The following is a 27147-nucleotide window of genomic DNA, read 5'->3' on the forward strand; positions in this document are numbered from 1 at the left end:
TCGTTCTGAGCGGCGCTGTGCTCCGCCGCCGATCGGGTGCTGTCCCACTGTCGCTGGCCCGACGGCTGCGAGGGAGATCTCAGAGACTGGGCAAGGGTCGACGACGCGGCGAAGAAGGAGAGGCGCGGGCTAGAGGGGCTGAGAAGGATTCCGCTCGCTGTGGACAAGGTACGTGGCTACACCAAAGACCGAGCGAGGGCTTTTCCTTGGACATGAGCCGACCGGGTTCACGACGAGTTCGTGGAGGAGATAAAGCCTGGTTCCAAGCCGCGTTCAAGGCGATGGAGGAGCTGGGGATGGGCGCCATCGCGAACGTCATCATGTGCACATCGAATCTTTGTGCCTAAGGAAGAAAGCTTTTGATGTACCGAAAGGGTTAGTGTTTTTGACTTAAGATCGCTCCGCTTTTGCATCACTAAACAGCTCGCCGCTCTTGTAGTCCGTTTCTCTCTTGTTTAAGTTGTGCGTAAATTATTTCCCGTCTCCACATGCTTGCCGATATTGCAATATCTCAAAGGTTTGATGTCTTAAAGCCCTGATTACAAATTGCAACTCTTCCTTTATGGCAACTGCATTAAAGCCTGCTTAAATGACATAAGGGTGTCTTTTCTTTACATGGAAGGATGCATAATGTGACCTGATTGCCTACAACTTGTGTAGGTTGCCATCCTTCTAGAAACGATAGAGCACATTTTTAGTAGTTATTGAGTTCGATGGTCCTCTGTTATGATAAGAGTGGCAGAGTGCCATACTCTTGTCGGATTCTAACGGAATCTACTGTTCAATTTCAATCTCCGTTGCTTATGCTTCAGATAGGCTGCCGTACTTCTATTAGGATTCTTCCGGAGTTGGCCATTCGAACTGCTACGCAGTTCCAGGTCAAGAGCAAAGATGTCGAGAAGATCATCGACTGGGAAAACACTTCTCCTAGACAAGTCGAGATCCCATTTAAGCCGGCCAGAGTGCTGCTGCAGGTACATGGAGCTGCGCATCGTGTGTCATTGATGCTGATTGGGGTTTTGAAGAGTTGCCATGTTTGATATTTGATGATGCGTCGTCATTTGTATCAGGATTTTACTGGGGTGCCTGCTGTCGTTGATCTTGCTTGCTTGCGTGATGCGATGAATAGCCTCGGGGGAGATCTGAATAAAATCAACCCACTGGTGAGCTTTATATGTCAGCATGTCGCTCGTTCCAGCTACTGTTGGTGGTGAAGGAACTTTATCTTTGTGTGCGCAAGTAGTTGAACTGTCATTTGTGAACATGTCAACCATCGTGCAGGTTCCAGTGGATCTTGTTATCGACCACTCTGTTCAGGTTGATGTGGCAAGGTCAGAAAATGCTGTCCAGGCTAATATGGAACTTGAGTTTCATCGGAACAAGGAGAGATTTGCTTTCAAGTGGGGTTCAACTGCATTTCATAATATGCTTGTTGTTCCGCCTGGATCGGGGATTGTCCACCAGGTAGTAAACATATAGTGCCTATATACTGATCATATGTATGACTTTAGCATAAGAAGTGGAAAAACTGTATATACCCGTGGTGAAACTATTACATGCCGTGTCCTTTGAGAATATGCAATTTTCTTGCTTTACCAGAATATTGGCCTGTGTCATTGAGTTGACAAACTGAACTGGAATCTATTTGCAGGTTAATCTAGAATATCTTGGCAGAGTGGCCTTCAACACAAATGGCTTGCTTTACCCTGATAGTGTTGTTGGTACTGATTCACATACAACTATGATAGACGGATTAGGAGTTGCTGGTTGGGGAGTTGGAGGAATAGAAGCAGAAGCTGCAATGCTTGCCAGGTAAGAGAATTCAATATATTGTTATTATTATTTTTTTTTTTTACTGTGGATGGCTGATAAAGTAGTGTCATTTGACACTAGTATGTCCTTTTCAAGATGTTATTAAGTATGAACATACATCCATTAATTTTTTCAGTCATTTCTTAGCATTTCTGTTTTCATCTCTTATTTTGATGCAGCCGATGAGCATGGTCCTTCCTGGTGGTAAATATTTATTATTCTATTTTCAACTTAGATTATATGATAAGGCCACGATTGTGCTGCTAAAGTTGTGCTTGTTTCCTCAAAATTGCTGTGCTTCACCTTTATTTTGATGTGGCCTGCTGATCATTGCTTCTTTAGGATACTACTACAACTGCTCATCATCAAGAAGGATCCTTGGTCCAAGAGAAAGTTGGAAGACACAAGCTCTAAAGATGCCAATTCAGATATTACTGCAGCAATTCAGCCAACCACAACTAGTACCATAACTTGTGCCGTTTCAACACCTATGGGAACTCATGCTGATTCTGTTTCATCAAATATTCTTTCTCATAGCCCATCTGTGTGTCGACTACTTCAACAGTTATTCCTGGTCCTACTCAAGTTTGTAGTGTCCTGGAAAATGAAGGTTCTGCCAATTCATCTACTTTAAATTTTTCTACTTCTGGCAAGGAGGAAGAAAATGTGAACTTCCCAGGTCGCCAACCATCTACCTCCCTTAATGAGGCTGGGATTTTGAGTGGAATGGCTGGGGGTGCTCTATCCAGTCAATTGTCATCTAGTATACCTTCAGCCGACATGCTTTCAGGTGAAGCGGAACCAATATTTTGGCCCCTTCTACTTCAGACATAGCAAAGAGAATATTTTAGAAGCTGAGCAAAGACTTGAAGTAGTGGAACAATCCAGTCTCTAGTGTCCCCTTGACAATAGAATCTTCTTACCTCAGGGGTGAAGGCTAATGAAGTAACTGGATTTGTTGATACTGGTAGTGGTGCTGAGGGTTCATCTATGGCTGGCAGGATTTTTCACCTCCTATAGTTACTGGCATGGAGTGGAGGCCTGGAGTTTCTTTTAACCAGAATCAGTCGGTATGCTATTGTGTACCTCTTTCAATGCTTGATTGGGTGCTGAATCATTTTTTAATTCTTGATTGTGCTTTGCCAACTCATGTTCCAAATTTGCAACCATAAAGTTCTCTGATTTGATTGTACGGCGGAATCTATCATTTTGCATCAACTGAATCCTTAGGTTCATATCATTTCGCATGTATGTGAAAAGACTTTGATCTGGGGCTGTGCAAGAAATTAAAACTTACTTTTGATGTCTGATTTTCTGTCTGTCTTACCATGCGTAGAAATCTGCATAGCCACTTTTGAGTGCCATCACTATTGGCATGTATTTGATTGTTTGCCTCAGTAATGCAAAAATTCATCTTGGACTCAGCTTTCATTTATCTTATGTAGTCTGTATCTACCACGTTTGAAACATATTTACACCTGTTTTTATGTTTATAATGCCATGGCTTGCATTTGTTTGTTTAGATTCTGAATTTGCCCTCTTCAGACTAAACAGTTCAAAATCATCAGTAGTGGTTACCAAAGACACTCTTGGAGAATTTTTCACAAACAAAGGCATCCCTTAAAGGTTGCTTTTCTTGTGCCAAAGATTGCTTGAGATGATATTTTTGGGGTGGGGGTGGGGTGGGGGGTGGGGGGGAGGAGGATTAGGGGGTATAATTAGCTACAAATGATTTGATTATGGTTGTATGGTAGTCAAAAGCACTGTAGTCAGCACAATTGATGGAACTTGTTACTCTGGTGTCCGTTGACCAGAGATCTGTAAAGTGGACCGGTTATGACTTATTCTCTCCGTGCAGAACTTTGGTAAGCAAAAGTCTTCCCAGAAGTTAAAGAAAAATGGAAAGAAATTTTTTTCCTTAATCCTCTCTGTACTTTTTTCTAAAAGGAGAGCATATTGGCAGAGTTTTTAGAGGGAAAGAAACGTAATTAGAGAAAGATGGTTGGGCAGTCCTCATTGGGTAGGCGACTGAGCATTTTGTATATAGAGAGGCTACCACTGTGTGGGCCAGCTTTTCCCTGATGCTTGTTTAATATAACTGCTCATAGAATTTCTGTACAACATTTGACCAGGGGCACGCCCGGGGAGAACTGAAATAGCCCCTGATCAAAAGGGAGAAATTTTTACAGCGTTTTCATCAAATGCAGCAACAAGGTCACAGCATCTTTTGGGCATGCCTCCTTGGCTGGAGGAAATCAGAAGCAGTTTTCTGCACAACAGCAAGCCCCTTGCAGCAGGTTCTTCCTTCTCGATTAATTTTATCTATTCTTTATCAAATACTCTTCCGTCAATAGTGAGTATATTAGGACACAATCTTCAGTTATCACTGGAAGTTAGTTGCTCTGTGATAGATTTCAAATCTCTCTCTAGTTCTTGGCAGACACGCCCACTGTGTGCATTTTATTAGATACCTTGTTATTAGTCATGAGCAAAATTGTCTTGTCAATTTTTGTACTATCTATTGAGCCAACACTTGAATTTAGATACCTTGTTATTAGTCATGAGTAAAATTGTCTCGTCAATTTTTGTACTATCTATTGAGCCAACACTTGAATTTAGTATCCACCCCCAATAAGTCCATCTACTCCACACTATTAATGCCTATTGAAGATACAATTGTATATTCTATCCCTGACTTGAAGCAGGATCAGTGTATTCACAGTGTTATTATGAGATGGTTTCTACTTAACAGTTTGCAAGCATTTCATATGCTGTAATCTTTGTGTTGTATTTTTTAGTAATTGCCACATATGGGTAGCAATTTTTTTTTTAATTTTTTTGTGGTCATTTTGGCTTTGTTCTGAAGTTCAATTACTTTTTCCATACCCTTTCTACAAAAATTGTGCAGTTCAATTCTCAAAGCTCATTGATCTCTCCTCAAGTCAGTATAGGGCTAGGATCACAAATGCCAGGTCTTAACAATGTATCTGGCTTGGCTCTGCAACAACAACTGGGTTCCATCCATCAACGGTTCAGTCAGCAATATTTTGCTCTTTCAGGTCCAAGAGATTCTGCTACATAGCTTTTATTTGCAACAATACAGAGTACCATCAAATATTGGGATCAGCTTGACTCAGAATTAGAGTTTCTGAATCATTTAAGACATGTAATGGCTCCAATTTCTGGAATTTAGCCTCTTGTCTTTTTCGGCTTTTAGCTCTGGAAGGAAGGGCCTGCTTTGCAGCCATTGGGTCATGAGCATTCATACTTGCTACCTGTATACTGTTGCTGGTCTGCATGGTTGTGCATGGAGCTTTATTATTCAATTTAGAAACTCAATTTGAATATTTCCAAATGGCTAGGATTGCATGGAGGCAGCCTAACACAGTTTTGAATACTTCTTCCTTGAAAGGACGTAACAAGAAAAAACAGTAGATGGAATCGACTGTGTTTTTGTTATCCATACATATATAATATTATTGTTAGTCATATAAGTCTGCGATTCATTGCCCTTCTTCAGTTTACTTTCTTTTTCCCCATAACCTGACTTATTGAATGAAGCCTTGTCACTTCAATTGTGAATCCCCAAAGCTACACAAACGGTACAGGTATACCTATTGTTTAATGCATAATTAGGATACTTGACCTAATTAACTTCATGTAATATACTTTGCCTCGGGAATTTTGGATTCCCAAGTTACATTTTTTGATCCAAACACTGATAATATGCCTGGCATCTTATATAAAACTCACAATTTTAGTTCATCCTTTTCAAAAGGTAATCTAACTCTTAAAACCCATCAATAGTCAAATGGTAAACCCATTTCTGTACTACAGCTTTAAATTATTGCTACATTATATATTTTATTTTTCATCAAATAATTGATTGTGCATACAAAGACCTTAGGACTCTTCTTCATGGAGCAATTCTCTATCTTTATCTATTAAATACTCCAACCATCCACTGTTTTTTTGTAATTTTGTTTGTTTGGAAGGACTAACGTTTTCAGCCTTTCTTTTGTTTGTTTGTGTGGTGAGCCTTGTTCACTGGGACTCCCTTTTTTACTTTTATTTAATGTCAAATATTTCAAAACTTCAAACATATAAATGAGTTTCTAAAATCATGTTTTCTTACCTTTTATTTTCTTTGTTTTGCAATGAAAGTCAAATGTTTGTATTTGAACTTTTATTTCCTTATGTTGATGAAAAATCTCAGTAACTCTGGGTGTGAGGCCACTTTATTTTTTCAACTTTGTTCTGCTAGAGTGCTTCAGCAAGGCTAGACTCCAATTGGAGTTATCTTAAGATCAGTTGTTGATGCGGTTTACTTCAAAATATTTTCATCAGCCTGTATTGCAAACCATAGTTATTTGATACCAGGCATGCATAATGCAGAAGTTGGCAAGGGGAAAATTCAGGAGCAGCTGGGAGCAGAATCTACCTGATTATTCAGGTGCTGATTCTGCTGTTAGGTCTGGAGTGGGCAAGAATACAATGAATGAGGATGATCTGATATTCCCACAAGCATCAGATGTAAGTTAATACATTTCAACATTGATGAAGCAGCTTTACTTGTCAATCTTCTGTTTCTCTTTTTCCTAGAAATGCTCTTTTTGTATTTTTCTTATAATATCAATGGATACTGTTTGCTTTTTCTTTATGATGTAAAGTCATGTGAAGCTTTGGTGTCAACTATTTAGAGAGTAATACTTCTCATCTGAAGCCATACACAATCTAATTTGAGCCATGTGGTTCTGCACTCTGCTAAGTGGTTAATCCAAGCATCTGGTTTTTCTTATTTTATCATGCTGGACCACTGGTTTTGCCTCTGGTTTATCAATACATCAAAGTCATGTTGTCTGTCAGATTATCTACTGGCCACCAATTTATGGCTTTGCCCATGATGGCTTGCCTCCTGTATTTCTTGCTTATCTTCCCAATGCCCATGTGAAATGCTTGTGCTCTATCAAGCTATTGCATCACTGTTGAGGTTCAAATGCTTCTAGCTTCACGAGTCCTAAAATAGGACAATGATTTTTCTTTCACAGAAAAACTTGTTTCTAGTGGACCTTATGCAACTGTAGTATAGTTTTGACCATGTGATACTTCAAAAGATACTACCGTGAATCGCTTGTTCATAACAATCTTGTGCCATGGACCCAAGTTCCAATTTGGTATTTGGGCTGTACGAGGTGAAATTGCTAACATCAATGGTGCAGTGCCTTATAATGTATTTTGTTTTTTGATAACACAGTACAATATATGCTTGAGTGCTGGGACCCTTATCACAAAAGTCTTGACTTTATTTAGCATTAGTTATTTAGCTGTAGATGGATCCGATCCAATCATACATATTCCTGGCGTAATTTGTGTAATAGGATCAATACTTAGGACCTTAGATTTATATGATGCGAGTATTATATCAGAGAATTTTGTTTTTCTCATGTAATAGAATTAATACTTAGGACCTTAGATTCATATGATGCAGGAATTATATCAGAGAATTTTGTTTTCTCTTAATGGCATCTAATCTTTTGGATTTGTTGGTTTGTTTTTATGGTCGAAATTGTTATTCACTTTATTTTATTGCTACTGAAGTCAGAATCCTGATCGAGTTGACTATGCTTGAACTTAAGTGCTTCCTGATATAACATAAATGTATAATTTCAAACTGAATGATTAGTGAAATGACATGATAAATTAGGTGGGGACTCTGGTTGGTCAGTTTAAGTGCAGACTTGTGACTTAGCATTGGGTGGCAGGGGTTCATGACTAGTGGGCTTGAACTATAACCAGGCAAACATTAGTAAGCCAACCATGAATTCCTAAAACATAGAGGAAAACATCTGAGTGATGAGGGTAATGTTAAATCTTTCTGAGGAGAATTCTTACCTGGCTGTTGCTCGCCTCTTGGTACTATATCAGATGGTTTCATATGTAGAGAGTCTAAGTGATTGTTAACTGTAGTAAGATTGGTCTGATGTTGGCTAGTTCTCTTGATTAAGTGTTTCTGATGTTTCTTGATCTTCATACATGTGCTAACTCCTGGTGCATTTTGTGAATGCTTCAACAGTATCACCTAAACGCAACCAACGTCTATGTGCATCTAATGTATATGCTTACATGCTTGCGTAAGTTTTGGTGCTAAAGATGGTGTGAACATAGGTTCTTGTGTCTGTTTTATGCCACAGGCTGGATTAGTGGGCTCTTTTGCAGAGCCTGCTCAGCTTCTTAGAGATACTGACCTATCCCCTGGGCAACCTTATCAGCCTACTCAACCTTCTCGAAACCTGGGATTTATTGGGCGAAGCAGTAGCTCTGACCTTGGTGCTGTTGGTGATAATTTTGGTTCCTCAAGTTTGAGTCATGGAGGCCATCGTGATCGGATATACAATCAGGCAATGCTTGAGGCTGCGTTTTATAATCTTCCTCAACCAAAGGACTCAGACAGGGCAAGTAGTTATATACCTGTGTTATACAGTTTTATGTTACGTTTTGCTTATAAAAGTAATAGTAATTCTAGTATATGCTCATACAATGATCTGATGTTTGTCTACTACAGAGGCGTCCTGTTGACAGGTCGGTAGCTTTCCTCAAGTACAAGCACCCATCGTGAAGACAAAAGCTTTTTGGGAATGATTAGGCAGGGACCCTTGTTCTGTGGATACCCTTTTCTTTGCATTTTACTATCAACAGGTATCTCCTTATATGGATGACATGTTTTTTGACACCTTACATGTGCATGCCCTAGAATGAGTGCCTTCTAGAGTCTTCCTCTTCCCTAAGGTAACACTTTCTCTGATTCACTCAATTGTATCATGCTGAAATGGTGAACATGTCAATCATCGTGCAGGTTCCAGTGGATCTTGTTATCGACCACTCTGTTCATGTTGATGTGGCAAGGTCAGAAAGTGTCTTGTTTTGATTCTGAATAGGCATTCTGTCATATACGCGAATGCCTGCTCATTTTGATTCTGAATAGCACATGAAAATACTAATATTGGAATTGGTGATTACATTCCTTTCACCAAAAATGTGCTTTATCGTTTCTGGAGAGAGCATGATATGTACCAATGAGCAGCTTCTTCCTAATAAATTAGTGTATGTAATATTCCTGCGAAACGGACAGATAGGACTTTCCTTTAAACCGAAAATGGGTGATGCACTTCTTTTTTGGAGTATGAAACCTGATGGTTCTCTGGATAAATCCAGTTTGCATGGTTAGTTGTGCTCTCTATTCAGCTGTTATGTGTACTTGGTCATGCCTAGAGTTCATAATATGATAGCATGTCAAAGTCTGTACAATTTTACTAAAATTATATGTCGATCTTGTAAATGAGTTATCGAATTTATTCTCTAGTTTCTGTCACCATTTACTTAGCCATTCTGATTCATGTCAGGTGGTTGCCCTGTTATTAAGGGGAACAAACAGTCATCTACTAAGTGGTTGCGTGTGCATGAGTACAAAGTTTGAGATACTGAGCAGAAGGTAAATTTTTTTCTGCTGGGAACAGATGATTAGGATACAAATGCTGTGTTTCAGTATAACTGTCATTTTCAATGTGAAGTGGTTCATGGTCGTGTTTCCTTGCAGTAGCAATCATTAGCAATATATGATTTAGTGATAGTTTCTCTAAGTGTCTCACCCTGGACGTTAGTAAGGTAATAGAAATTTCATTACTAGTGTCTAACCATCTGTTAATTGCATGATGGATGAAATATTTCTGGTCTCTCTTGCGCTATTTTACACCTATGTGACTTTATTTAATGAAGACAGATATCAGGCTACGTCAGTTTATAGCTGATGTTATGTTCAGTTCTAGGTTGAATGAGTCCAATATGTTTACTGTCTGGAAGGTGTAAAGTTTGCTGAGGTTGTCCTTATACATTTAGGAATGTTCAGAAATGGTTCGGGTAACCGTTGGCTGGATAAGTTCATTCATTTAGTATGTTGGTCATGCTACAGATAAGGAAGATTTCCTGATTAGATGTACTTTCAGTTCAGTAAATATAGCACCAAGTAAAACTGAACTATCGGTCTCTTGATTTTCCTTCCTGAAATTACCTAGATTTTAAATATCAGTGCCGATTGTTGCCGTAACTACTCCATCTTGCACCTGCCTTTGTTTGCAGGTCCAAAAGTTCGTAAATTCCTACTGCTGTAACATGTCTGAATTCTCAGGTGAAGGCCCCATCTTCCGGGTCTCATGTCCACCTTTCACGTCAGCAACCAGCATGCCAGTACACGTGAATATGGGACTCCACCACCTCAATAATGAATTTCATGCTCTCTCTCTCTCTAAATGCGTTTGTCTTTATAGCTTTGAAAGAGATCCTCTCTTAGGCGAAATTCTACACCACCATCTTACACTAGAAAGAGGCAAACTGCTTGAGTAGATCACATTTCGGGACACAGTTGAAAAATCTTGCAGATTTCTAAAATCCAAATCATTTGTCCGATGAAAACCGAACCCAAAGCTTTTTGAACAGAATGAGAGGCCAACAATGGTTTGTCCACATATCATGAACGCCATCGCAGACCTTGCAATGTTAATTTATCTGCCGCCCACAGAGTTAGAATGATAATCATCCAAGGACGCAGAAATCGTCCCATTTATTCCCCCAATTTATTCCCATAACAGCTGGAGGAAGAACTCTCCGACATAGAGATTTACTCCAGCCATGTTGACCGGATGGGATGGAAATGCTAGGAACACCGAGAAGAGCCGGCTGTTGAACCTGCCTGGTCGCTCAATGTCTACCTCCAATCAAGTTCCTGATGACGTACAGCAGGATGCCCCCATGATCGAAATAGGCCAGCTCAACCTACATATGGAAGCCACCGAAACTTAGCAAGGAGATGAAAAGATGATGAATCTTCCAAGGATATACAGAAGTGACAGATCAATATCGTTACCTCTCTGTTAAACCGTATTGTGCACACAAATGACTTGCCATCATCTCAGGGCTCCATTCTCTCGGCGCACTTCTTCCTAAATCGCGCTCTCTCCCGACGGCCGATTTCGCTCGCCTCTCTCCGTCCCCCGACTCGCGACCGAGAAGCAATCATATGTTCGCATCTTTGTTTTGGGGGAGAAAGCTTGACCTAAATCTGCGATAAGAAGTTCACTGGTTTATTGCTTCTGATTCTAAGCGCAGCAACGCGAGAAGTGAAACTGCGGCTCTCTCTCTCTCTACCCTTGTCCGGTTTTTCCGTTCTTGGCAAATTCGAAGATGAGCCCACTTCTGGATACATGATCTTAGGCCGACCCGTCAAGTCGAAGCCCGACGTAATCTCGCTGCTTCGGTCCACCGAGCTGTTGAATCGCTTGTGTCTGGGGGGTTTCAAGATTTTCCGGGGGGGCAATCGCCTGTTCCGTCATTGCAGACTTCCAGGTGAGAAGAAATGTGCCCACAATAATCACCCCAACACCGAACCGCCTCCTTTGTCCTCTCTCGGTATGTCGTCATCCCTTCTCTGCTTTCGTTTTTTCCCTCGTCGTTTGGTTTCAGGAAGTCATGGGGATGTTACAAGTAAAAGAAAGGAATCGGGCCGTGAGGTTTCACCTGAATTGTGAGAGATTAACGCGGGAGTGGTCGACCCCACGTCCCGTATATGGCGAACGGTATGATTTTTGAATGAAAGCGGGTTCGCATGAGCTATGAGCGTTGGTGGGGAACGAGCAAGAAAGTGGGTTTTGCTGAAAATTTTGATCTTGTTGAAGTTGGACAAGTTGGGAGTCACGGCATTTCTGTTTGTTGAAAGCTAGTTAATCTTAGATGCTGTTTGTCAAGAAAAATTATAGGAAGAGTAGACACTGAACTAATGTGACTCTTTCGATGAACTAAACACATGGGGAAAGCAGATATTACTTGAGATCTCTTGGAATAGTTGGTGGGTGTATCTAGATTCATGAACACCCTGGAATTGAATTAAATGGTTGCATTTCTTTTATTGATAAGCGTTTTCTGCTCCTCTGCTCATGCTTTGTATCTGACTTTAGTGTCCATTTTCTTGTTTTCTCATTCTCTTTTTGGTTTTGCCGTAAAGGGAATTAGTCAAATTGCTTGTTAACTTTTCGTCAAGCACATGAACAAATGGCTCTCACTTTTCACTTGTTACATCTTTCCTTTAAAATGTGTGTAATCTCATCAATTTTTTTGTCCTTTGCCTCTTTGTAAGACATATTTTCTTCCAACTGCTTCTCTATTCAGACTTTCGCATTTTTAAGCCTAGGGTAAAATGCACTAAAGGTGACTCAATTTTTGACAGTTTTTTTCATTAGCCTGGCACAAACTTTTTACTTGTTGAAAATTTGAGGTAGTTGTCTATGTGGTTTATTTTAATATTGTTTTAGTCTTAATTGATGTGGCTTATTAAATATGCAGCGATACAATTGCAGCATCACATAGTATCTATTGAATACTAGATTTCTCATCATTTGTTCCTAGCCATTTTGCTGCCTTGCAGCTATTATAGTGAAAGATGTTGATTTTATGCCATTTCATTTTCTATATTCTTCTTATCATTAAAGTGCAAAATCTAGGGGATTGAGAACGTCATCATGTGCACATTGGATGCTGTGCTAAGGAAGAAAGCTTTTGATGTACTGGAAAGGGTTAGTGTTTTTGACTTAAGATGTCTGCTCTTGCATCACTAAACAGCAAGTGTCGCTCAAGAGGAAATTAAAGCAGCGGAATAGCTTTTGACGCATAGGTAAGGGGTTTTGGCTCCAAATTGCCGAACTCATTATATGCCGATATATGCTAATTTGCCTACAGATCTTGAGGCAAAGATATATGAACCCACGCCGAAAGGTGCTGGTAAGGTGGTCCTTGCGACAAATAGTTTTAAGGTTGTATTTTTAATTGATTCGTGCGAGCATATGTGGATACAGAATGTGGACATGGCTCCCAACGTTTCACTAGGACAAAATGTCCGGATGAGGATAAAGCAATTCTCTTTGATGAATAAGTTCAAGAAGAAAGTTCTCAGAGTGAGTCCTTGAACATTGCCTTGTTGATTTCATTGCTGCTCTTAGTGCAAAGTTAAACTCGAATTGTGTTTCCCACATTGTTAATGTAGGTAGTAGTAGACAATTTGCCTGATGAGCAAGTGGATCATATGAAAGAGCTGTTTGACGTGATGGACACCAATAAAAATGGAGATCTGACATTTGAAGAGTTGAAACATGGCCTGCACAAATATGGACAGCAAGTTGCTGATCCTGATGTGCAGATGCTGATGGATGCAGTAAGATCACCTATTCAACAGCTTAGCACATTTTGTTTTGGACATGGTTTATGTTTTCTTCTTCCATGTTGATGCATTGTATGCTGTGAAGTGCATGATTTTGCTTAAATTGCAAGGCATTTGGAAGATTAAGGATGGATTACATAATACAGAAATATATTTTTCATCAGTTAGTCAAAGATTTGATCATGAGGTTGTGTCACCATTTCACATAATTGATAGAACTTCTTGTAAAATCAAGTGGGTTTCTAATAATTTGATGAGTCACGGTTTCTTGTATTAGCATTTAAAAATAGAACTCCATTTTATATGAGAACAGGCTGATGAAGATGGAAGCGGAACACTGAACTTGAAGGAGTTTGTGACTATGTCAGTCCACTTGAGAAGGATTGGCAACGATGACCACCTTACTCGAGCTTTTGAATTCTTTGACAAGAATTGAAGCGGATATATTGAATTCGATGAGTTGAAAGAAGCTTTGATAGATGACAATCTTGGTCCGAACAATGAAAAATTTATTGAAGACATCATTTTCGATGCTGATCTAGATAAGGTAATACATAACCAGAACAACCTGCAATTTGGAATCTGTGTATATCTTGTTCATATACGAAATAGAGTGCTCATTCTGTGATGGATGTATTCCAGGATGGTCGAATCAGTTATGATGAATTCAAGGCCATGATGAAAACGGTCATGGACTGGAAAATGGCTTCATGCCAGTAGTCGAGAGCGATGCTGAACACGGTTAGCCAGAAGATGTTCAAAAACAAACCTTCTTCTCTCAGAGGCTAAAAGATGTTCCACCCATGGCTTCTTAATCTGATCCAGATGAACCATGGAGAAACAAAATCGAAGTCTCATCAAAGGGTATTTGGGAAGGAGGCATTATACAAAATCATTGCATTGGTTTGCTACTGCAGGGACATAAATGCTGTGGTTATATTATTTAGCATGCGCCGTTTCGCTGTAATTAGAGCTGCCTTTTGTTCATGCTAGACTTTTGAACAACTGCTTTGCCTTTCCTATATGAACTACAGATCCTGATTGACCTAAGAATGACAAGGCAACTATTCTTACGGACACAATCCAGGTGCTGAAGGATTTAACCGCGGAAGTTAACAAATTGAAAGCTGAATGTACAGCTCTTATTGAAGAATCTCGTGAGGTGATTTTATCTTCATCCAGTATCCTGAGGTTCTAATGTCCATTGTTTGCATTGATGCTAATAGTAACTTTGCATCACAACCAGCTGATGCAGGAGAAGAATGAGCTCACAGAAGAGAAATCATCTTTAAAATCTGAAGTTGAAAATCTTAATGTCCAGTACCAGCAAAGGATGAGGGTTATGTACCCTTGGGCTGCCATGGATCCATCCGTCGTCATGGGTCCAGCCTACTCATATCCAGTTCCAATACCCGTCACTCCAGGTCCAATACCCATGCACTCACAACTTCAGCCTTTCCCTTTCTTTGGAAATCAGAATGCAAGTGCTATTCCCGCTCCGTGTTCTACCTTTATCCCAAATTCAATGCCTGCCAATCCCACATTTGAACAGCAGTCAACCCAATATGCTTCCAGTTCTCACGTGTCAAATAAAAAAGACTCCAAAAGCAGGTCTTCAGATCATCAAAGGGGCAGCATTGCAGAGCAAGACGAAGATTCAAATGGCATGGCAACAGACCTTGAACTTAAGATGCCTGGAACATCATCACAGCAGGTTTTTTTTTTTATATTCTGAACCAGAGCTAGATCTACTCTGTAAATTGGCACAATATGCATAACAGTATATATTATGCAGGACTTGACGTCCGGAGAAAAGAAGGGCAAGCAGACCCAGAGGAAGGAGATTAGTATTTTACTGATGGGAGCTCGTCAAGCAAGCTTTCCTCATCTCAGGCTTTTCCAGATAGTTCCTCCAATAGTGTTAGTGACAACCCAAAGTCCAGTAGATGAAGAGTTAAGTCCAGAAAATCTTAATGCCACAATTTTCTTTCCTTTTACAGGCCTAACTCATTTTCTAGTCCTTTCGTAGTTTGTACCCTAGTTAACCGAGGCTGGTCAGTTGTATATTATGTTGCGTTTGCTTAACTTACAGGGAATTTTTTTAGTTTATACAGATTTCAGAGCATATGCCTGAAACTTGAACAATGAAGGGCACATTCATTACTTTTTTAAGGGTTTAGCTCCAGCAACCATGACATAATTGATTGGAGCTCAGATTTTGCATCCAAACTATCTTGCGACTTTTGACCTGCCATGAGGCATAAGCCTGGTTGTACAGGAAGCATGAGTCATTCGCATCGTGTATTTGTGATGCCCTGGTGGTTATTAGATAAAAAAGTCTCCAGAGATGCTGTCGTCAAGAGGTAACGAATCAGTGTACCGATGGAGATGCGAGCTAGCTTACGCTTTTGGGTATTCCCAACATCATTGACCGGAGCAGAAAAAGGCGAATTCTTTATGTTCTGCGCATCACCTCCTACATTCGCTATTCTATTGGCCATGATTCAACGCGATGATGATGATGAATGGCTCTTGAAACCAAGAAGCGTCACCCTAAATAATATGATCAATTTATTTTCGTTAATGGCTGCTCAGCATACATCTCTAAATACTTCACAGAAAAAGCAGGTGCATTGCCCATCTCTGAGAGAGACTGAAAAATGTTTACACTTAATTCATTTGCGATGCCAAAAAAATTGGGAATAGAGAAGGCCTTACAAGTAAAAAAGCATTGCCCATTCTGTAATAGAACAGGCCCCCAAATTCGAGGGCGTTAAATATACACTCGCAGCTACACATCCCGCACTCATTAGAAGACGTACGCCCGTATAGCCCTTCCCTCTCACCAAGTAAACGACCACAGCTAGCAATCTCTCCAAACCTTCATCCTCAAGCACTTCTCGGCTAACTTGGGGTGCCATGCAAAATCCCTTGATACTAACTTTTGTACAGAGATTTCCATTGGCAATGGAGCGGAGTACAGAGGCAGTCATCATGGTTGGCTCGGTTTATCTTGAGTAACCAAAATACGTAACCTGTCTCGTGCTCCCTCCTCTTTTAACACCCAAAAGCTCCAGAATGGATCTATATCTTCCTCAAATTCCAATAACCAGATGGGCTCGGCAAGTTTTGAGAGCCCATGCTTGCAGTTCTTAACAGCCTTCTGAACTCCGATAAACTTATTTTCCCATCTTTGTTGACGACGTCGGCTTCCTCTAGCAGAGGACTGAGGGAGCCTTTCAAACCTGTCTGCTGAAAAGGGCATGGGAGCATCATGTCAAGGTTACACGTTAACATGCTTAACCATTTCTTTGTACCAAGCAACATAAAAAGCCTGCGCCACTACTTTGTGCAGAATATACAACAAGAGGCAATACATTCGGCTAGTATTTTCAGATGAGACAATAACCAAATTATCAAGGTCACAAGCTGAACAGTTTCTTTATGTGAAGCTGCAACAGAAAGTAGCTATGCTACTAGTTTGTGCCCAATATGCAAAAAGACAGACGACTTATCCCAACTTTTGGGAATTTTGCAAGAAACAAACTTCAAGCTCCCAAGAGACAGGGTCAAAATTCAGTTACAAATTAAAACAAATACATTTAGCCCTGTCTACGTAATTTAATTTTCACTCTACCCATACCCATAGTGACAAATGAGAACTAGAGGGCAAATGAATGTGGAAGGGATGAATAAATGAAGATAGTCAAAATTACCAGTCGAAGTTCTTCTGGGGTTATATAACCATCACGATCAATGTCAAATTTTTCAAAAAGCGGCCTGTGACCGCAGCTGCCACTTCTCTGGGTCATGTTCCTCCATTCGATGCACATGAAGAGTAGCTGCAACAAACTCAGTAAAATCCACTTAGCTCATCCGTGTTGCTATCGATCTACATGAAGGAAAAATAAAAGAGATTCTTATGCACCATTCAGGACTCATGTTTGTGCAAAATCTATAAGCTTGGCAGTAGCTCATCTTATGAACGAAAAAATCAGTCCAACATTTCTTGGCTAACAACACAAGCAAGTTTTCAAAATGATGAAACATGAAGCAAGAACTAAATGGAAGCTTCAAGCATCGAATATGAACAAAAGAGAATCACCAAAACAATAAAAGAAGAAAGTGAAACTGACAGAAATGGTATTCCACAAAACCCACCAGAAAAACAAATCTCAATTGCTAATACACAAGGAGAAAACAAGGCCATAACAAAGGTAAAGATAAAAGTTACCGCTTGAAGAATCTCTAAGACACGTGGTTCCTTCATCTTCCAGGGAAGATCCTGAGCAAGGGCCTGCATGCATACAACACTCATGATCATGATGTAATTAAAATATTCATCAGAGTGAATGTGGAATGAGAAAGAAATGGATACCTCTTTCATTTCTTCAAGACTAATAGAACCATTTTTATCTACATCAATTGCAGCAAATTGATCCTTGAGGTCAGCAAGTTCCTCTTCATCGAGTGTGCTTGCTAGTGCCTGCAAGCAATATTTGTTAGACATTGACATGATATAATATCCTTTCCTCCTTGAACAAATCTTACAGAGCAGTTTTGTAAAGCAAATTGTTTTAGTCGACCGTACTTCACAAATTGTCTCATATTGTTCAAAACTGATATATCAATAGGGATATCTGATGCATTTCCTCCTTCTCTGACCCATGGATATGCTGAAAGTTGCAGCAATGATTAAAGATCAATGTTAAGAGGAAACAGAAAATCCTCAGTTCCAAAGAAAATGAAAACCTCAGTTTTCAACCTCAATACTAGACTTGCGGCCTTTTACATGCCAAATCTCATGCCATCCAAAATTCCAGTTTGATAAGCAATTCAAGTGGGCTTGATCAGAAAGACTCTTAATATGAAATCTCATTTCTTCGCAGAGAATATGGAGAACCAATAAACAATCCACAAGAAAGAATAGTGTCCATCTCTCTCACATATCAACAAGAAATAAGTTGCGAGAATATATGTACACACAACATACATAGGACATTCCAAAGTTTGATTTAACTGGCAGTGACAAAAGTTGGGAAAGGGTAGTGTCACCTCAACAAAAGATAAAGAAAAGGGACACCAAGAGGAGCAACCATGATTTTCAAAATGCTCCATTTATCCAGTCTTTTCATTTCCACAACTGTATAATGGGCAAGCTATACACACCGTTCACTCAAAAAGTTCGCAACCATGCTCTACAGGGACCTGGGTAGCTTCAGAGCTACCCAGCTTAAGGTTAGCACTCATCCTCAACAATGCTTTAAATATCATGATCATACAAAACCATGTACATGATCAAGTCTCAGAAAATTGACTCTGTAATTCAGTACCAAGTCCATTAGCCTCAGAAGTCCTCTTAATTCGAAGTCTCTTCACAGAATTCACGAACATCCTGATATAAAAAGTTTAATTCCAGAATCAGATAGAAAGGATGGCATGCATAGAGAAAAACTTAAATGAGAACACATACATAGATATCAATTTGTCGAGCATTTTCTGTCACTACATCGCCGAGTCGGTGCTCTTCTAGTATCATGCACTAACCGCTTTTATCCACACAACCCCAAATATCCCAGAAGAAAAGCCATAAGAGTATTAACATGGCACCGAATTCTACCAAGTAGAATCCAAAAAAAAAAAAAAAGAAAACGAACCTTGGGACGTACGGGAGTCGCCAATGGGATGCCTATCGGTGGGGCTTGGGAAGGCGACGATGTTGGCGGCGTCCGCGTTCGGGAGCAGTGGGCGCTTCGCGGAGGAAAAGAGAAAGAGCGAGCGAGCGACCTTCGCTCACGGAGAGGGAGGCCAAAACGCGAGCAGGGGTTCGTCGGCGTTGGGGTTGGGCGCTCCGCAGAGGAAAGAGGGAGAGAGCGGAGCGGAGGTCGCGAGAGGGGGAGGCGAAGGGGCGTCGGCCGGCGTCGGCGTTGGTGTCGGCGTACGCGTCGGGGCGCGTAGGCGGAGGCGTCGGCGTCGGAGTCGGGCCGACGGACTCCGACGCCGACGGAGGCAACCGGCGGAGGGGCGTCGGGGTTTGCTGAAGAGAGGCGAAGGAGCGTCGGCGTCGGGGTCGGGTCCGGGGAGGAGGCGGAGGCGGCGTCCGCGTCGGAGTCGAGGGCGACGGAGGCAACCGGCGGAGGCGGAGGCGGAGGGCCGTCGGCGTCGCGTTTCGCTGGAAGAGAGGCACGACTTCGCGGAGGGGGAGAGAGAGAGAGAGCGGAGGTCGCGAGAGGGAGGCGAGGAGCGTCGGCGGCGTCGGCGTCGGCGTCGGCGTCGGCGTCGGCGTCGGTGGGGGACGATGGAAGCAACCGGCAGAGGCGGAGGGGACGGAGAGAGAGAGGAGAGAGAGGAGAGAGACGATCTGCAGAGGAGAGAGAGCGTCGGAGGGCTTATGCTCGAGAGAGGAGAGGAGAACTTCCGCGCCGTTGGTTTGAAACGGAGAAGTGGACGACGTGGACCGACACTTGTCCGGGTGTCACGCTCGAATGGTTCGGAGCACGGATTGCGTGGCACTATTAGGGTACCCCATTTACTCTCGAGAAAATATTGGGTACGTCTTATGTATCAACGTGGCAAACAAGAAGGCGCTCGCAGCGCGACACGTGTCCTCGTGGGACCCACAATTTCAGGCGCTCATTTTGAAAATTTCCGTCTTGTAGGGTTTACGGTCGCGGGTTCTTTCTTTGCGCCTCTCTCTCTACCCTCGCTCTCTCTCCCGACGAACTCCCTCTCTCTCTGCCTCGCTTTCCATTCCGACCGCCGAAGCACCGCGAGCAACCGGCGAACCAGGAGGATACCGGCGAGACGACCGCAGCAACCGACCGGCGTGCGACCTCCCCCTCTCTCTCTCGCCTTCCGGCGTGCGACCACCCTCTTTTCGACCGACCGGCGTGCGACCTTCCTCTCTCTCTCCCTCCCTCTTTCCGACCGGCGAACCACCGCGCCGCACCTCGGCTCCGGTTCGGCCCCAACTCGTCCGTCCTTACTCTTTCTCTCTACTCGCGTCTCTGTCTGCCCTCCCTCTCTTCGACGGCGAACCACCGCGGGACCGCGAACCACCGCGCCCCTCTAGCTCCAGATCCGGCACCGGCTTGTCAAGGTAATTCCTCGCTTTCTCTTTTCTCTCTTTCTCTCTGTACGACGGGGTGACGGAAGGGATTTTATAGGAGTTCAGCGATGCCTGAAATGTCATTAGTAGTATGCTTTTCGCCTGTAGTTTTTCTTTAATCTTGGGTTTGGCTATTCATCATGCCAGTAGGACATACTCCGAAAAGGCTCTAAAATGAGTGCTATTGTTGCAAATCATGGATAGTCCTTGAAAAGCCAGATCTGTTGTTCTTCCATATTGATGTTTATATGTATATTCCCCAATAACTTTCTTTGAGATGCACGGCAAATGCATCCAGTCTCAATTGATTATTGTCATGCAGTGTAGATTTTTATTGCCTCTGAGATCATTTGGTCATATTTGTTTCCGTGTGTTTGCGATGCTTATGGTATAGACCTATGTGATCTCCTGATGATGATTTTTTTTTTTTTTTTTGGTCGGATTTTAACTTTCTCTGTATTTAATCCAATTGCAGGATGTGGCAGTGAAGGTATTCTCGATGCAAGAATATTCAGAAGAATTGATAAATTCCTTTAGACAAGAGGTTTGTTTTCTTTTTTGTTTTACTATGTCTCATGAGTTCTCTTTGTTTCTAATATTATTCAGCCAGGACATGCCGAGGGTCGCTTAGACTTTTAATTTGAATAAGGCATCTCTCGTAGGACATGATATGCGAGGCTATGTCTTGCTCTAAGCCTGTTGGCCTGTCATTGACTTGTTAATTGAAATCATGAAAACATCGTTATGATAGCGTTTAGTGATTGCTGGATGCGAGGTGGCTGGTTTAATTTTGATAAGGGCCTTCCTTGACGGAGTTGTAATTGCGGTTGATGGTCTAGATTCAGGCCGAGGCGGTGAGGGATAATGGGTTGACCTTTTTAGTTGATAATGAGCCCAAAAAGTGATCTATATTATCCCAGGATGTGACGAGTCAACATCGAGGTGCCAAATGACTCCATCTATTGTGTCACTTGCCCCTACATCTTCGATTGTTCTTTTTTTCTTTTTCCTTTTCCCGATAAGAACTACATAGTCAAGATGGTTTAGGAAGAACATTCTGAAAACCGGTGTGATAAAGAGATGAAGTAAGATTGACCAACATGTTCGAACCGCATGCATTTATCTCTCTCTCTCGCACTTGTATGACTAGCCCGTATTTTATTATTTTATAAAATTCTGAAGCCTTTTAATGACCAGAATTTTTGGTGCTTATTCTGTAGCAAGCTGGGATTTTTTCCCCAAAGCACGGATATAGTTTATTGATGTTGGGAGCGGCACTTTGGGCTTGCTGGTTTGCCTTTACATTGTGTGATTTTCTCCACTGAGTTGTTGATTCATTTGTCCTTGTAAGCTCTTTCCTTCCCAATGGTGGTCCAACTTTTTCCATGGCTGTTTACCCATCTGAGTTCGGGATCCAGCGCATGAAAGAGGAAGAAATTTATGGCCCTGTTGGGCTCTTTGATGATGAGGATGATAGGAATGAAGATTATTTGGACGAGAAACAGGACACTCTTGGTGAGATATTGAATGGAGATCGCCTAGTAACTGCTCCATATGAAGTAAAATTTCTACGGGGAAGGATCAAGAGGTTGCGTGTGCAAAGAAGTTGACAAGTGAAGAAGTCTCTCAAATCCAAGCTACAATCAAGCGGTTTTATATATTTCGGATGTACTTGTGATGACTTGCCAACTGGGATATATAGGAAAGGTGGAAGAATCACCTACAAATATTTGAGCACAAATATCTCCTTTACCAGCATTTCGAAATTGAAATCTTTTTCAATAAGGATCAAATAATAGAGGCTCATTTGTTGATGCACCCTAATGAGGTAGTGGAGTTGGTCAAGGCGGGAATATGGACATAGAGCTACAGTTCAGCGTGCATTGGATGGTCTGGCGGGTTTCTTGTGAGACCTCAAAGTGCCCTAGAGAGGTCTCGTCACTCCAATGGCACAGTACGGGGCACATTTCAACCGATGGTCTGGCTGGTTTCTTGCCTTTTTGTACAATCTACATGCAGCTGCATTACATGTTAATGAGCATGTGGGGTAATAGGGTCTAAAAGTTTCACTTTTGTTGTTGAAAACAGAAAACTAAAAGTTTTATTCGATAAACTAAAGGGTTTATTTGCTAGCATTCTTATTCTAAATTTCGTGCTGCATGTGTCATATTGCAGGTGAAGGAAAAGATCTAAAATTGGTGGACGCCCCTGTTTCTGGTCATGTTAAAAGAGCTGCTGAGGGAAGTCGATGACTTCTTATATGGATGTGGACAGGTTTTAAAGAGTTATGGACTTATTAATGTGCAAGAAGAAGAATCTTATTGTCATTAAGGTTTTCCCTACCTGATGTTCATGTGCTACGAAGCATGCAAGAGGATTATGGTTGAGGATGATGAAGAGGCATAACCACATATTTGACAAGAAGAAATGCGAGGTCTTTTGCTATGGGTCATCTATAGAAAGAGTGGATAAAGATCACTATTTTGCATACTACGATTTTTTTATTTTGGTCAGATGTATACTGTGATTGAATGGTTTAGTTTATGTTTTTTTCTTTTGCTCATACGATTTCTTCAAAAGAATTCTTCAAGGAAGTTCTTGTTACCAAGGTTGGTTCTACATGCACTCGCAAAGATATTTGAGGGGTTTACTTTTCTTTTGTGGTTCAATGTGTTTCTGAAGAAGGTACTGGCATGTTTTGATAATGTGAGTATTGCGTTTCATGAGAAGATGAGTTGGCAAGAGTCGTACCAAGAAAGATGGCCAATTTGTCCAATAACATGCTGATTGAGATGCAATGTTTTTCACAGGGGCTACTTTGTGTGCATAAATCTCTTGGAGTACCTAACATAGGGAAAGCTTTTTGCTTACTTGGATTGTCGATTTGAATGAATAACAGTTTTATGTTTGGAGTTTGCTATTTCAATTTTACGTTTGAGTACCTTCAGCTTTCTTTGACAGAACAAAGCTTTGTATTAAATGATCTTGTTAGATGTTGATTTTATTTTTGATCCAAACTGTGGCTAGTTACCTTGCAAGGCAAAGCTCTTGCTGCCCTACTAATCTTGGAAAACCTGCGAGTCCAAGGGATTGCTACTTAGTATGAAATCGAAAAGTGGCAATAATTCATCCGTCGAGTTTGAATTTGACAATATACAAAGAACACAACATCACGTTTCAATTATTAGTAGTGTGAGAGAGAATTAATTGACGTGCGGGAAATGCTTTCCGTAGAGCCTTGCATTGATAAGAGACACATTTGACAATTTACAAGAGAATTGTGGGAACATTAATAAAGCCATAATTTACAAGATAATTGTGGGAACATTAATAAAGGCATCGACTTAAGCTTGACCAATGAACTTGTTCTATATTCGACCTTTTAAGTGCTGAATTAAGTTCGAAAGTGTTACATTCTTGTGATCAAACAATAAAATACTGCACAATAAATAACAAAATGACGAATCAATGGTTCGGGCCAACTTGTGGACCCCATGATCGATACCCACTTTGTTAATCGCATATGACACTGCTACAATGCCAATGATGTTCACGATAAAAACTGTGGTCGGAGGAATGAGAAGCGATGTCATTTGAACACAAAGCTCAGCAAAGTCTCCTTCCTCATCGGCTACTTTCGAAGTGACTGAAGTTGGTATCAATGCCAGCAAGCACTTTAAGAAGCCCTTGGAACACAGCAAAAAGGTGAGCAGATGTACCACCGATGACCCAGAATTGCTCATTCCTCCACGAATCCTCAATGCTGAAACCACTCCAACGGAGCTCAAGAATACCCGGTTGCGAAAATTGAGACGAAAAGGAGAATGAACCACATGCTAGCAAAGTTGCTTATCTGCAATTTTTTTTTTTTTTTTAACATCAGATCAGTCATCAAATGAAAGAAAAGAGGAAACAATCTCTAATTACGCTGAAATTACTAACATGTAGCTCTAGATAGTCTAGCGTAGAGACAACTATATTTAGTTTATGAAATTAGTAGTATAGCATGATAAGGAGAAGCACCAACAGCTAAAGCCGGTTGCTGCCCTAGAATTGAAGGTTGAGGATTCATCATCAGGGTGTTGGGGATTGTGTAGTCTCTGCTCCGATCATTGTTAACCTGGAAAAATAGTTAGCATATCAGTCAATTAACAATCTCCCACCTACTTTCTTCGAAAGTAAAATGTAAGAGAACAATATCAGCAAATTAATGTTCGCATATATTCAAAGACAAGACAAAATTATTATGACACGCCGTATATATCTAACATAGAAACTAAAATGCAGCACAAAATACTAAGACAATTATTTCCAACCAGTCATAACAATTCACCAAGCTAATAAATCATAACCTCCCCCACAGAATAATCAATGAATAACAGATGAATAAACAACAGATTCTAGAACTCCCTAAACGAAAATGACCAGGCTTCCGTACTATTTTATCTTAAAATAACATTAGTACATTCTCACAAAAGGAAGCGCTCACAACACTTGCTTCAGTTTTCAAATTCCCACCAATTCATGATATAAGAACAAATTACACAAAATGCCTCATGTTAAAGGGACCAAGTTTAAATCATGCTAGCACCTAAGTTTATCTTTCAAAGCAAGGGAAACAAGAGAGTTCGAGATTCCTGAATGATGACACGAAAAACACAACCGCAAATGGGTGTGACTTATATACGGTCACGTTGAAAATGGTAACACGAGATCCAAGGAGATGAGCAGAACCTTGAACGTGTGGCATATTTGAAGTCAACAGCCAATGAAAGTTCTTGTTGCCAGAGACATCAATGAATGTTTCACCACTTTTCTCAAAGTGAAACAGCTTATACTGGCGAAATAGAATAATGCCATCCCTTATTCATCAGGTTTATACATATTTCACGTCATTTGCCCTTCTACGAGGAACAGATTTCACTTTAACTGTTTTTAAGTGAAAACTAAAAACATGTGATTGACATACTAGTGACTCTTTGAATGGTAATCGCTCTTGATCAAATGGTCAATTGGAAGTGGCATCTTTCAAAATTCAACTAGGAGAGGGAGTTTTTCCTTTTGTATCAAAAGCAAGGAAGTGTACATCCACGGTGTAGGATAGTCACAACTTGCTGAGATAAACGTAATACCAGGGGGCAGCAGATGTAATTACCTTTATGCTAAGATCTGTATGGCGCGAATACGAGATATGGAGTTTGCAAAACCCCCCGTCATATATGCAATGCCCTTCCAAAGCTTCCTTTGCAACTCCAGCTGTCTAAACATCTGCATGGACAGCAATGCGACAACCAACATGCACTTCATTAAATGCATGCATATTTTTCACCCTAATACAAGAAAGATATTCTTCATCCAGAAAAATTCATTGCTCTTACTAACAGGGTACTGAATCGCAAACACATATGATCAAGAGCGATTACCGGAAAAAGTTGGACCACCATTGGGAAGGAAAGAGCTTACAAGGACAAATGAATCAACAAGCTGCGGTGGAGAAAAATCACACAATGTAAAGGCAAACCAGCAAGCCCAAAGTGCCGCTCCCAACATCAATAAACTATATCCGTGCTTTGGGGAAAAAATCCCAGTTTCTCTACAGAATAAGCACCAAAAATTCTGGTCATTAAAAGGCTTCAGAATTTTATAAAATAATAAAATACGGGCTAGTCATACAAGTGCAGAGAGAGAGAGATAAATGCATGCAGTTCGAACATGTTGGTCAATCTTACTTCATCTCTTTATCACACTGGTTTTCAGAATGTTCTTCCTAAACCATCTTGACTATGTAGTTCTTATCAGGAAAAGGAAAAAGAAAAAAAAGAACAATCAGAAGATGTAGGGGCAAGTGACACAATAGATGGAGTCATTTGGCACCTCGATGTTGACTCGTCACATCCTGGGATAATATAGATCACTTTTTGGGCTCATTATCAACTAAAAGGTCAACCCATTATCCCTCACTTTGCCTCGGCCGAATCTAGACCATCAACTGCAATTACAACCTGTCAAGGAAGGCCCTTATCAAAATTAAACCAGCCACCTCGCATCCAGCAATCACTAAACGCTATCATAACGATGTTTTCATGATTTCAATTAACAAGTCAATGACAGGCCAATGAGGCTTAGAGCAAGACATAGCGCATATCATGTCCTACGAGAGATGCCTTATTCAAATTAAAAAGTCTAAGCGACCCTCAGCATGTCCTGGCTGAATAATATTAGAAACAAAGAGAACTCATGAGACATAGTAAAACAAAAAGAAAACAAACCTCTTGTCTAAAGGAATTTATCAATTCTTCTGAATATTCTTGCATCGAGAATACCTTCTTGCCACATCCGCAATTGGATTAAATACAGAGAAAGTTAAAATCCGACCAAAAAAAAAAAAAAAAATCATCATCAGGAGATCACATAGGTCTATACCATAAGCATCGCAAACACACGGAAACAAATATGACCAAATGATCTCAGAGGCAATAAAAATCTACACTTTGCATGACAATAATCAATTGAGATCGGATGCATTTGCCGTGCATCTCAAAGCAAAGTTATTGGGGAATATACATATAAACATCAATATGGAAGAACAACAGATCTGGCTTTTCAAGGACTATCCATGATTTGCAACAATAGCACTCATTTTAGAGCCTTTTCGGAGTATGTCCTACCGGCATGATGAATAGCCAAACCCAAGATTAAAGAAAAACTACGGGCGAAAAGCATACTACTAATGACATTTCAGGCATCGCGAACTCCTATAAAATCCCTTCCGTCACCCCGTCGTAGAGAGAAAGAGAGAAAAGAGAAAGCAAGGAATTACCTTGACAAGCCGGTGCCGGATCCGGAGCTAGAGGGGGCGCGGTGGTTCGCCGGTCCGCGGTGGTTATTTGTCGAAGAGAGGGAGGCGACGAGACGCGAGTAGAGAGAAAGAGTAAGGACGGACGAGTTGGGGCCGGAACCGGAGCGA

At 41.0% G+C, this 27147-nt stretch overlaps 1 protein-coding gene, 3 long non-coding RNA genes and 1 pseudogene across 12 annotated transcripts in view; 3 read left to right on the top strand and 2 right to left on the bottom strand.

The window, feature by feature from the left end:
• The window catches only part of LOC104446618 (transcription factor bHLH121), a 50959-nt gene extending 35673 nt beyond the window's left edge, over positions 1–15286 (top strand). The window contains exons 1-7 of one of the 9 annotated variants that reach the window (XR_005549572.1): positions 8377–8508; positions 8666–8715; positions 9213–9301; positions 9946–11271; positions 12899–13066; positions 13386–13619; positions 13715–14100. Coding sequence is in view for 2 of the 9 variants with exons in the window: in XM_039308973.1 (XP_039164907.1) it covers positions 14319–14786; positions 14868–15101 (702 nt within the window). In the remaining 7 variants the exon portion in view is untranslated. The other 8 variants (XR_005549570.1, XR_005549571.1, XR_005549575.1 and 5 more) reach the window with 8 other exon arrangements.
• On the top strand, positions 897–1393 carry LOC120291505. Its single transcript, XR_005549580.1, has 3 exons — positions 897–974; positions 1071–1163; positions 1282–1393. It is a non-coding gene; the product is annotated as an uncharacterized LOC120291505 (long non-coding RNA).
• An 848-nt stretch (positions 15287–16134) lies between the features above and the next one.
• On the bottom strand, positions 16135–18806 carry LOC104451588 (annotated as a pseudogene).
• Positions 18807–22177: 3371 nt separating this feature from the next.
• Positions 22178–22841, top strand: LOC104437222. The gene is made up of 2 exons (XR_001985794.2): positions 22178–22227; positions 22356–22841. It is a non-coding gene; the product is annotated as an uncharacterized LOC104437222 (long non-coding RNA).
• An 874-nt stretch (positions 22842–23715) lies between these two features.
• LOC104437223 lies at positions 23716–25662 on the bottom strand. The gene is made up of 4 exons (XR_005549577.1): positions 25604–25662; positions 25336–25448; positions 24208–24300; positions 23716–24033 (listed from the first exon to the last, which is right to left on the bottom strand). It is a non-coding gene; the product is annotated as an uncharacterized LOC104437223 (long non-coding RNA).
• Positions 25663–27147: the final 1485 nt, after the last annotated feature.

Source organism: Eucalyptus grandis, chromosome 3 (genome assembly GCF_016545825.1).
Source record: "Eucalyptus grandis isolate ANBG69807.140 chromosome 3, ASM1654582v1, whole genome shotgun sequence".
Classification (NCBI taxonomy): domain Eukaryota; kingdom Viridiplantae; phylum Streptophyta; class Magnoliopsida; order Myrtales; family Myrtaceae; genus Eucalyptus; species Eucalyptus grandis.